Source organism: Nesoenas mayeri, assembly GCF_963082525.1.
Source record: "Nesoenas mayeri genome assembly, chromosome: 1".
Lineage (NCBI taxonomy): Eukaryota > Metazoa > Chordata > Aves > Columbiformes > Columbidae > Nesoenas > Nesoenas mayeri.
The window spans coordinates 77,217,842-77,230,787 of NC_137541.1; the positions used below are offsets into that span (position 1 = coordinate 77,217,842).

Below are 12,946 nucleotides of genomic sequence, written 5' to 3' on the forward strand. Positions count from 1 at the left end.
AAAACTGTCTGTCTATGCTTTTTGTTGTTATGAAAAGCTCTCAAAATTAGTATGTGCCCCTGGGCTAAAACACATGGTATAACAAACAAGGAACATAACTAGAGGTGTTTTGTTGGAGAGACAAAGGCATAAAAGCCTAGTCAGTGTGCTCAGCTATCTGTCAGACATAGGACCTGTGTTTCCAATGTAAGAATCAAGAAATGGAGCTCTTGTACAAAAGAGCTTGTTTAGTCTTATTGCATGGAGTATTGTTCTTGGAAGTTACTAATCTCTTTTTAGACTCTTTGTAATGCCAATGAATGTTAAGTTCTGTTTCCTGAGATACTGGCCAGTGGTGTTCTGTTGCAGTTAGATGTTTCTTTGGCATTTTTTAAAACGGTCTTTCATGGTAACAGAGGAATTAATCTCTCTATTGGGGACTGGGCAAGGTTACAAAATTAATCATTTTGCCTGGTAAAAGTTCCCACCTAAGAATATTTTGTACTAAGCCAGTTTACTGAGTTTAGTTGTCATTCTGTAAAAGAGAAATTGAATTTCTTCATGGGATGAATTATTCTAAAGCAGAAGTACTTATTAGTAACCACTAGATGGCACTAAAACCAAGTTAAAGCACAGGTGGTAGACCCCAGAAATGTGTCAGTTTTGAATAAAATGTCATTCTTGCAAGGATCAAGGTCAGATTTCTTTGGAATTGTAGTTGTCAGTTGTTGGACAGTCTGTTAAGATCTATTGAATGGGAAAACACTACCTTTGATAATTCCAGAACAGCATCTGTTTTGCAAACTGTACCAAGCTGGGAGATGAGGGTGATGGTGAGGAAGTTCTTAATTTCTTCTTCTGGCAGCCGCTAAGGGTCAGTGTTGGAAATAGGGTACTGGGGTAGGTGGGCTTCTGACTAGTCCTACCTAGCATGGCTGTTTTTATGTAATAAGTTACCTGCTATTCACTTTAAATCTCTCCTTCCCTTTGCATAGGTATGCAATTGTCCGGTTTAACCAGTATTTCAAAATGAAGCAGGAGGTCATGACATTAACTCTTCCTGAGTAATGAAGAGGAAGAAACTTCCAAAGTGGATAGACAACCCCTGAATCTTCTTTGAGAACAGATACTGGAAAAAAGCTAAACATTTGTTGAAGTTCTGTAATGCTCACTTGGTGGTTCTTGCTTTATAAATAATGCCTCTGAACAGTCCTTCAATGTTAAATTTTAATATGAAGAGCATACATACTGCTGTTGATATAAAACGGATTAGAAACTTGCTAAATCTATAAAAAAGTTATAGAAATTGCAATTTAATCCTTCTTTGTAATTTAACATATGTTGTATGTGAATTATTTATTATAAGTTTAACATGATTCCATTGCTGCTTTCATCAGTTTGTGTAAAAGTTGGGGTGCAGACAGTGAAGTTGTTCCAAAGGATTCACTTAACAAGTTATTTTATTGAAGTTGCATTAACTTATATTAAATAAAACATGCTCAGAATATTTTAGGTGTATACAATCAAAATATGAGTGATAATAGACTTGTGAGGTCACCAGTGTGCTGTAACTAGGGAAAAAGGGTAAGGATCTTTATTTTTCCCTCTTTTTTTTTAAAAAAAACAACAAAAAAAAAAGAGAAAAAGAAAAAGGTAGCTTTCCCTACGATGGTACTTTTCTTTTGTATAAGAATCAACCAGCTTTTTGAAAGGTAGATAACATTTTGATTTTTCCTTCTTGATGTGTTAAACTGTAGAAATGTGGAGGTTCTGTAGACACCAGATTCCTTGAGGATATGTACCATCATAGTGTTAGATGGACGGTGTACCATCTCCAACATCTGTGGGAAAGCTACTTGTTTAAGTGTACCTTTAAAGACCACTATTCCAAATATGTATTCATTTTGAAACTTGATTCTAAATCTGAACACTATTCTGGTCTCTGTATTTGATGTGCTTCAGCAATATCTAGTGAAATGGACTATTGACCTGAAGATTAGTGAACAGAGATCCTGTTGCACTGGGGAGCAAGACACTTAGGTTTACAGTTTGTGTATTGTTGACATCTTTCTGCTTTGCCATCTTCTGATGTTGGATTCTAGTCTTAAATGCTTGGTCCTGTAGTTGCAGGTTCTGATATGTCTTTTTTTTTTTCTGTGGCAGCAAATTACTTATCAAAGTCTCTAGTTTGAAGGATAATATGGACAAATACATAACTTGAACAATGGGGCTTTGATCATCACACACACTTTCCTATTTCTTAAAGCTATTATACTAAGAATGGTCTGAATTACAAAATGTGAATTGAAAAGAAAATGTTTACTTAACAAAACAATGTATAAGTCTGAGTGGAAAAGAGGCTTTAAATATCAAAGAGGGTGAGGGGGGCAAGAGGGGAAGAAACCCACAACAGAAAAATAAAACCCAACAATGCAGTGTGGAGTTGGGCAGGCATGTACTCAGCTCTGATCATACTCTGAAAAACTTTGCACTTCGGTCACATAAGTGCCCACGTGTACAAAGTCTGTGTGTGTGCATATACACATGCAAACACAAACTTACCTGAAGAGTAAATATTATGGGGAGTCTGTTGTACAGACTCCAGCAAAAATATTTATTCAAAATTGCTTTATGGCACACTGTGTGTGTATGTGTGTGTATGCGTATATACACACACATATATACATATGTGCTGTACAAAAGCTTGGATTGATTCAGGACAAAGACAATTGATGTGAATGAAAAATTTTCACCTTGTGAGACCATTTTGAATGGCATTCTGTTATTTTACAAAAGCAAGGTTTGGGATTTTTTTTTCTTCTTGTTGATATTAATCTCTGAATGTTTCATTTTTTTTTAATTTCCTTCAGTCAAACGCTTAATCCTAATTCAAATGGGAGAACTGGCATTTTTTGTAACTTGAAATTAGGTAACCATTTTTGTTAGCATTTGTTAGCTGGAGGCTACTATACTGGACAAATTTCTTGGTAGTTAAATAGAAACAATAGCTAAAATAAACATTTATATTTTCCTTTGTAGCAGTTATCAAGGATGTTGCTAGAGCTCAAAGCACTGAAGACTTTCTGTACTTTCTCCCTGTTGACATTCTTGATGTATGTTGCATAATACCCTTCTGTCTTGGTAGTCCCTTTAAGTTCAGCAAGATCTGCTTGGAAGTAAGATCGCTGAAGATTTTTGAACTCGTATTACTGTTTTCTTGAAGTGGTGGCTTTATTTCTGGCAGTGTTGCTTTGTATTTGTTAAATATTTGAAAAAGGCTGTGAAGTTCACTTTGTCTTGGAAAAGCCAGCACTTGACAGATCCTAGTTTTCCCAACAGTTGGCAAAACACATTCCCTTTTCAGGTACCAGTACTATTTAAGTTTGGATTCAGTGTAATTTTTTCTTTCAGTAGTATTTTTGTTTGTATAGCTCAAGTAGCAATAACTGGAGGAGTGGAAGCTTGCTTCTGCAGAACCAAAGCTCTTCATGAGTGCAGCTCAATCTCATTCTTGTGGAGTGAAGCTCCACCGAATCCTGTAAAAGCACTTTGAAGCAGATAGTAAATACTGGAGGCTTTTCCTCAGCCACTTTGAAGAAGCACAAGGACTGTCACAGGTTACAGTGGTTGACTTTGCAGTACTGGTAGAGGCTTTAATTTTGCATGTTGGAATTCATTTTACACACTTAAATGCTGCTTTGCATCAGCTTTCTTTCAAGACAAGTGCAGATTAAAACAATTCCTGATAAGTTCTGAGGAAATACTGTAAAACATTTTCCAAAATGGAATGCCAGTTACCTTGAGCCTTGTTCCACATCCTTTTGAGCCAGTGGCACTCGGACATTCTCACTTGCTAAAGAGTATCTAGAGGTACATTAAGTTGAAAGCAGTAGTTTGCAATAGCAGTGTAGATTATAAGGTAGCTTGAAACTGTGAATACAGGACATTCTGAATGTAAGTTAGGTACTAGAGCGCTGAGCTAGAGAACATGTACGTGTTTCATTTAATTTATCTCAGTCTTTTTAGTAGCATTGTTAAGATATTTGAAGGAGGACAAAAAGAAATTACTGAGCTCTAGAAACATCCTGTAGTAGTTTTGACTGTGACTTGCCAAGAAGACATTCTGTTGCCTTTATGTTAAGCTAAGGGCATGAATGCCAAAATTAATAATTCTTACTGTAGTTAAACCTATATTGTAAATATAAAGAGGATTATTAGTAGTGGCATTCTTGCATAAGTAGCATCAAGTCAATAGACCATAGTGGCCTGGTTGCTTTTGTAAAGCAGAATAGTGTGAATTTTTTTCTTCTCATTTCTGCAGTCGGATCTGGCTAATCCATGCCTAATTTCTTAGGTCACCTAAACATTAAAGACTTCTCAACAATAAGTAGTCTCTGCTCACATAATTTTAAATTCCTCCATTTACACATCTTGATTTGAATTTTAAAAGGACTTGCCCAATTTGCATTAACCAGGTCTGACTGTATATGTATATACAACAGTGTAAATAACCATTTGTAAATTAGTGTGAATTGTACTGTATCTTGCATTTATGGACTTGTGTATTGCATTGTATTCTCTCCTATTTTGTAGAAACTTTGATGTAAAGAAATCTAACTGTGTGTGGACTTCTTTTGTTAACTTGACCTGTAACAGAGCATAATAGTTTTATGTTAAGGTCTCCATTTATAGCCTTGGGCATCCAGTGTCTTTTTTTCCCTCATCTCGCTCTTGGGAATGATTCTGGGAATAAAGGAATTTATACAGTACTAAGATGAAGAGATAGTATGTCCTAACAATAGGGCAAAACTGTGTGTCAGAAGTCCATGCAGTACCTATCGTGTAGGGAAGGCTGTTAAAATAGTTTACTTAAACTTCCAAAAATTTCCTACACATTCTTGAATGCTGGTGACTTTTAAACGTAAGCATGTTGAAGTATTCCCAAAGTGTGTGCTCCTGTGGTGACAGCAATTTAATTTGTTGTAGAAGTCACCCAACTTAAATGGTTTTGGTGGATATAGCCTTATACTAGGGTTAGTTGCTCACTTGTAAATGCTTACAATCAATGCCCAAGTCACCACAATAGTTCTGCCAGTCATGCTCCTCCACACTAGAACTACTGGTAGCCCCTTTAGACTATTGGAAACTTACCTGAAGTACTTTCCCTGGTTGCCATTCCCTCCCGCTCCTCCCTGTGCCTACAACCCCGCTTCATTAGGAGAAACAAAGATGTAAAAAGCTTCCTTTCTATACTTAATCATCATTATTTCCTCTCTAAAATAGTGTTTTATCTGGTCAGTATGCAACTTCTCATCAGAATTTTTTTGTGTAGGAAGTCCCTTTCTGAGGAGGCCTTTCATCTTGGAAGCATAGACATGGTGAAGCGTAGTTTTCCCTAAATACTCGACTGTATTTAATTACTGTTGCCTTTCACTGTTTTGAACTCAATAGTGTCCTTCAAGCTGTTAGTTTATTCTTGTTACTACTGTGTTTAATAACACTGCTGGAAGATACTGGTATGCAAAGCTCATTGTCCATCTGACAAATTGATCTTGGTACGCTTGGTACGTCCTGTCAGCTTTACCTGCACTGGAAGGTGCACCTGCTTTTTATCAGTGTTGGCACTTCAAGTTACCAGGGTCCTGGGAAGTGAGCTTATCAAAGACTTACTAGTCAAGAGGAGGGATGGGCTCAGTAAATACAAGTAAACGGAAGTCATTCACATGGAAACTCAGGCTTAAGCTTTTGATATAGCAGAGTGCTGGATATGCTTGTTTACTTGTGTGGTTTAAGGACAAGAGCAAATTGTAAAGGGGAAAGTTTGTTTCAAAATTAAGATTTCTTTTAAAGCCTTTGGTAGCTGACAAAACCTTACAAAATCTTCTTACCAAAAGAAATCAAACCAAATGTTAGTAACTTGCTGATTAAACAAAGCTTTATTCTATAATCCAATCCCTTTCTTGGGGTAGTCCTTCCTCCAGTTTGCAGAGGAGGTTGATCACATCTTAGCCGAGTTTGCAGTGACTGTCTGTTCTTGAGTTGTAATGTTTTTGTATCATTTACCGTGTTCTTGGATGCCTTCTAAGATGTGCTAGGTTATTAAACTACTGGAATTAGCTACTGTCTCATACCATTTCTTCCATGCCAGGCAGGTTGTAATTACAGTAATAGAACAGAAAGCATCTGATCAAACCTTCAGGTAATGCAAGGCAGATGTTGAGCAGCCTTACAGCTGATTTTTTGCCCCCCTTTTTATTGCTGTGGGCTGCAAGCTGTTTCCATTACTTGTGAAAGACATGAAAAGCCATGACCTTTGGTCTTGTGCAAGGCAGGTGTTCTGATAGCCAACCACACCATGTTTAAGAAAAGGGGCTCTCAGCAGTGAGAAACCACACAAATTCAGGTAGAACATCTTGGAAGAAACCAGCCTTTGTGGTTTATAGACCTCTGGAGCGGAAAGGAAAACGTGTGAAACATTTGTATGTGCCAGTTATAAGGAGGCGTTCCATCTAAGTGATGTGGTGGGACTTTTTTTAAAGTGATTTTTCCAGTTGGTCTGATCAGTAGAAATTAAATTCCTGTGATTAGGAAACCAGTCAGCTTGGGGGAAGAGGGAAGAAACATTCCGAAATATTACTAGAAGATGTAGGCTGTTGCTTAATTTGCAATGCTTAGATGAGAGTTGGGCATTTCTGTGTATCTATTACTGTAGGCAGTGTTCTGCACCGGATTCTTTAGTTAAAGGGTTTTCTTATTACTATGAAATATCAGAAAACTGACTGGAATGGGCCTGAAGCCCATTATGATCTTAGAACAGGTGGCCAGACTTCACCAGATCACCAAACTTCTGGTTCAAGGTTTTATGTTAGCTGATCCCGTAGCCTTCTAAACTTTTTGAGCTGCTGTCTTGGGTTCCCTATGGTGTGGAACTCTCATTCATGGACTTCTGAATAGGTTTGATATTCTGCTTATAGACAGATGACATAAAGAAAACCTGGTGGAAATCAAAAGCTGTGTGAACACTGAGAAAGCAAATGTTACTTGAAATCTAACAAACTTTGATAATAGATGCTGAAATAACTTCAGGTACTGCACCAGCCTATTTTTGTGGTATTGCGACTGTTTTTTTCTATGTTAAGTGTTTTAATTTTTCTCCACATAGAGATCCATTTAAAACACAAGATGAAAGAGACCACGGAAGAGAAACATGAAAAATGTATACAGTGCCATAAAATGCAGCATAAACTGGAAAAAAAAAAGTGTGTGTTTTTAAGCTTTTGGTGGTAGTAATTATTAAGTATTATAAAAAAAATAGTAGGTGTCAAGTTTTCAGTGTATGAGAGAACTTTTTTTTTCTAGAAATGTTCCTTTTAACATTTTGTATCTCAGTTGCAGTCTGTGGTAGTTAATAATGCTGCTTTGTACACAAGTGCTTTGAATAGTCTCAGCACCGAGAATGTATCCAATCTTTCTTAAAAAAAGACTTAAAGTTAGATTCATTGGTTCTGTCTCAAGCCTCTTAATCCAGCTATCTAAAAACACTTTAAATACTTGCAGAAACAGGGCTGTAGCTTATTAGGGATTTATTCCATTTTGTGTCCTTTTTTTTTTCTACTGCCTATTTTCTAATGTTCTTTTAAACATGAGTCCATTTGTCTTGTGAATAGAATAAGCTCAACTTATAAATAAGCCTTTGTCATCTTCCAGCACTGTCATTGTCCCAAAAGTCCCCATGACTCATCTTGTATGTTGTGGAGTTTAGATGCATCATTTATCCATTGGAGTGAATTGTGTTTCTTTTGAACTAAATGTTATTGAAGCTATTATAAGGCCTTCTACCACTGATTAAATGAAGTAATGTACCTTTCCAAGAGATTTATATTGTGTAAATAATTTCAAACTGCAACAATAAAGTTTGTTTCCAACTGCACTCTTAGTATATATTGTGATTATTTTGCTTTCCTCAGGTTTAAAAGCACTTGATATGGAATACTTAAGAGCTCCTAAAGACTTGTGTTCAAATGCATACTTCTTTCTGGGATTAACAACCCAGCTAAAAATTAGTAGTTGGAAACAGTATTTGGCTTGCACAAAGTTAACTCCTAGCAGTGCTGTGCATTAAAGAGGTTTGGTCATTGACCATTAAAATGTCACATCTGGGAGGCAGGAATTAGGTGGAGCGTGGCTGTCAGTAGGAATTGCTACCGTCGAGGAACTGGAGGAAAACATGCAAAATCTGGGCTGCTCAGAAATTTAATTTATGCACAATAAGAACCAGGGACCCATTTTACAGGCTAGTTGATCCATGATGCTGAAGAAAGGTGCTGCATCCACCCTGAAGGTGGTTGAACTAAATGACCTTTAAAGGTCCCTTCTGACCCAAACTATTCTATGCTGGTGTCACAGTGTTAGTTGCTTGGGGGCTGACTGGGATGTTTTGATGTACATCAATAAAACTCTTTGCTTCCTCCATCTTGGTTGGGTACCCTAAAGAGAATTATTTCAGCAAGGTACAGATTTTACTTGTGCCTGAGTTACCCTGTGCAGTTGCCAGCAGTGAATTTATGGAGGAAAAGATTCCTTAGGCCAAAGTCTGCGCTCTTCTGTGCCTGCCATACTTGTCACTGAAAACAGGGATTTCACAGAATCACAGAACGTTAGGGATTGGAAGGGGCCTCAAAAGATCATCTAGTCCGATGTCCCTGCTGGAGCAGGAACACCCAGATGAGGTTACACAGGAAGGTGTCCAGGTGGGTTTTGAATGTCTCCAGAGAAGGAGACTTCACAACCCCCCTGGGCAGCCTGTTCCAGTGCTCTGGCACCCTCACTGTGAAGAAGTTTCTTCTCAAATTTAAGTGGAACCTTTTGTGTTCCAGTTTGTACCCATTACCCCTTGTCCTATCATTGGTTGTCATGATTTCCTGCATACACTGAAAACAAAATTTTGGTCTTGTTTGTAGTGGGCTTGATTAAGGCTTTATCACAGTTTATGTGTATGTAGTAAGGGACAAATAGAACAAGCAAATAAAGGGAAGTATTTTTTTTAAAGTTCTGATGAGTGCAAAAGCAGAATAACCCTTGGGTTATGAAAAAGTACTGACCCAGCATTATAGGAGACTGGAGCCCTGTGCATCTTTTCATAAATAGGTTTTTGTATATAATAATTCCTTCTTAATTTGCAAGGCATCCACCTTTTAACTCTGACTGTTTTCTTCAAGTCTAATGATCACAGGGTAATGCTTTATACACACAACTTATGCAGCATGAGATTCTCAAACACTCCAAGCATGACTGCTTCTTGTTGACCTAACCACGTGGCCTATTTCCTTTGGGCTTTTTGCTGCTTAAGTACTACTACTACAGAATGGATGAGTTGAAGAATTATTTTTCAGTTTAATAGAAAATACTCCGACTGTGAGTGGGTATCTGGGGTGACTTGTCCCTACTGAATTGCTGCTTAGAACCAAGAGCTGGCGTTTCTTAGGCATCTCATGCCCAAATCCTCAGAACTTTCCACAGGGCTAAGTTGTGGCTAGTGGTTGTTCACTGTCATAATTGCAGTCAAACTGACATCTCCTGTGCTGATAAACTAATCCACTCTAACATGGAATCTTTCTTTTCTTCCACAAGTAAAACTCCTTTTACATCTTGGCTGGAAAAAGCAGAGCAAGCCCTTGCTAGCCTAGAAGTTGTCTGTGGGAAGTAATGACGAGGGGTTTTTTTGGGGTCACCCCAGAAAATACAGTCCTGAATAGGTTACTTGTTTTCTTCAAGATAAAGAGCAAGCTACACACATAAAATAGGAAGGAAAACAATGGCACGTGTGATGGACTCCAGTACATACTGTGTTTAAATGTTGACTATGCAAAATGTGCATTCCTGGGAGTTTCCATGAGCAAATTAAAAAATTGCACATTTGCCCTTAATAACAATAGAAATCTGATTTGTTTTACATAGGATGTATACAGGTTTATAGGCTAATAGATACATTAAATAGAAGGCTTGATTCCCATTAGTTGGCTGCAGAGCCAACAAGTGTAAGAGTGCGTGGGAATTTGTTTTCGGCACATCCAGGGGCGTGCACTGCTGACAGTCCCCTCTCAGAACTGGCACTTGCTACTGAACATGTAGAGAAGGCTTTTTTTTAAAAAGCCCCACAGTGTACTTTATTGCTGACACATAGCGGCAGAAATATTTCTTTCATCAGGACCTGGCTTTGAGGAAGGAGTGTGGACCTCTTGTTGCACACTCTATTGAAAGCCTTCCTGGAAACTCCAGACCAAAGGTGCTAACCATGTCTTATTTCCTTCCCATTCCCTGTTAATATTCTCTACAATTAATCTGCAGTTCATCTTCATCCTGCTCTCTTGCTGTGCTATTTAGAATAAAGCTGCATGTCTCTCTTTTTTTTTTTTTTAAATTTTCAGGAGTGTGAAAGAAGCAATACATAGAACTGTTCAAATAATAGCAGTCGACTGAGAGGCCGAAGGTGGTGTCTGCTTCAAATGACTTTATGACTGACTGAGTCAAGTCAGAAGCAAGGCTCACTCTTTGTTGTAATGATTTTCTGTTGATATCTTCATTTCTCTGTGCCCTGGGAAACAGAGCGGGATGACAAACTCCAGCACTTACCCGCAGGTGGCAATGGAGCTGCAGACTGCGTCTCATTGTTGAAGAGGCTTTTTCAAGACAGCTTATTTTTTGTAGTACAGCATGTCATACATCGAGTTAAACAGGAAAAAGGGTATTCTTTTATCTCTCAGTGAGTTGCAGCCAAGATCTATAATTGCCTTGCTCTTAATGTTGCGTAACTGTTAGCAAGACTCAAGCCAAGCATTAATGAATTTCATCAGAACTTCATTTTTTAATGAGCATCATTAATCGTTAGTCATGCGTGCTACAACCTCCACTTTTCTAAAGTGGGGGTTTGCCAATCGTATTGCACTATAAAAACAGCGGTATATTTTCCCCAGATTTTATCAGTAAAATAACAACAAGAAAAGACCACGAAGGGATTGAGGCCAAAAAAACTAATTTATTTGACCTTTTAAATGCTTAAGATGCTCTCTGAAATTTGCTCCGAATCTTTAGCTTGTGAGCAGCTGCTGCCCTGCTTTCTTTTCTCTGAGTTGTGGTAATACTGTGAGAGCTCTGGTGAGAGATGGTGGGGACTGAAATGGATCTCACCTACCAAACTTGAGTTGTTCCAAGCTATAGTGTTGACTTGGCCTCTTAAGATGATCTCACTGGGCTTCCTCCGGTGCTTGTTACAAACTTCAGTTCATTATTTTAAGGCAAAACTTATTTCCAGGCTTGGAAAAATGATGACTAGTGATCTCCTGACTGGTCTTTACTGCTTTGGATTGCGCAACTAGATGTGTCTAAAGGCTAGAAAGGGAACATCGGGCTCCTGACCATCCTTGTGCACTTGCTCAGATTTAGAAATTCCAGTAACTAGTCGGTGGCGAAGTTTTATCTGCGCCAAACTCTTGCAGCTCATTCATCCTTCCCCTGTAACCAGGTGGAGCTGACCAGCTTGTAGAGGTGGATGAACTAGGTTGTCACACAGATGTCAAACTGTTAGAGCTTTACAAGAAACAAAAGCTTTTCGCCGTTGTGTGTACTAGAGGTGTGCGACTAATCGTAACTCTGGCCCAAACAGTGCAGCCTCTCACTGCAGATGCTGATTAGTACCAAGATTTCAGAAGCAGGTTAAAACAAACTAAACTAATCAAATTGTGCCTAATCATACTGCACAATGATGAAAAAATATTTTCTGTAGCTTATGCACTGGACCAACAAAATATTTTACCTTGATCTTAACCTATGTAAACACCAATGTCTGTGGTTAAAATGGAGGAGTTGTCTAAGGCAGTGGCATGTAGGGGGAAGAGTAAAAGAAGAGATCTTTTGCAGGGAGTGGAGAGAACAGTGTGCCTCTCTGATGAAAGGAGGAGGAGGAGGAGGCAGCATCATGGAGGAGAAAGATGAAGAAAGGATTGTGACGAAAGAAGGGAATACAGATGGGAAAAGAGAATGGAAAAAGGAGCAGTTAATGAAAAGGTGTACTGACATGAGGGGACAGCAGAGGGCTAGAAGATGGGAACGTGAAATAAATGGAACATCCAAGATGAGGAGAAGATATTGAATATAGTGGCAAGAACAAATCAGAGGTTTGCTGCAAATAATGTTTGCAGCCAAGAAAAAAAATGGGACCTCCTTTTGAAGGTGTCATAGTTAATTTCCTTGTTTCTCTGGCATATATTATCAAAAGCAGTAGTGATTTTGGATGTTTTTGTTTGAATGTCTAATTGGCGATCCAGCTGTGTTCAGGGCAGCTTGCTATGGTGTCCCAAAACCAGGTCTACTTGCAAGTTCTGAGTTTTGTGATTTGGAAGTGTATTTATTCATTGGATGCAGGGTTCATTTCAGCTGCTTAGAATTCTATAGTCCAAAAAAACTGAGAAGAAAAAATAGAAATGCATGCAATAGATATTGTTCAGTGTAACTGCACATTGAAGTACCAGAACTACTCTTGGAATAAAACTCAGTTGCTGCTGTTTATGTTGTGCTAACATGAATCTGAAGATTTGTACTCAAGCTTTACCTAGCCCAAGTGATCATTCAAAAGTTTGAGGATGAAATAGAAAGGCAAAAAAATGACCTCAGGGGCCACTGAAAAGAGGTGCAAACCAATAATATTTGGTATAAAAAGGTTTCTCTCTTTGTTTATCTGGTCTCTGCTTGAGGTGCAGAATAGGGTTGCAGAATTTCTCATTGCCTGTTTTCTATGGCTAAGATTAACAAAACCTGCTGCGGTTGGCTTAATGGACTGTGAATCGGGAAGAGTGAGATTTTAATAAGTTGCTGGTTAATACCTACAGCAGCATATCTGTGTGCATGGTGAGAGAGCTGTAAATACCAGCTCTTACTTCGTATAACCTGGTCCTCAGCAAGGGAGGCCAGA

General features: G+C 38.3%; 1 protein-coding gene across 1 annotated transcript in view; it reads left to right on the forward strand.

The window, feature by feature from the left end:
- ETNK1 (ethanolamine kinase 1) overlaps nt 1-7,902 on the forward strand; it is a 34,154-nt gene extending 26,252 nt beyond the window's left edge. The window contains exon 8 of the mRNA XM_080340223.1: nt 975-7,902. Within this exon, the coding sequence (XP_080196349.1) occupies nt 975-1,047 (73 nt within the window). The 3' untranslated portion in view covers nt 1,048-7,902. The remainder of the gene's footprint in view (nt 1-974) is intronic.
- Nucleotides 7,903-12,946: the final 5,044 nt, after the last annotated feature.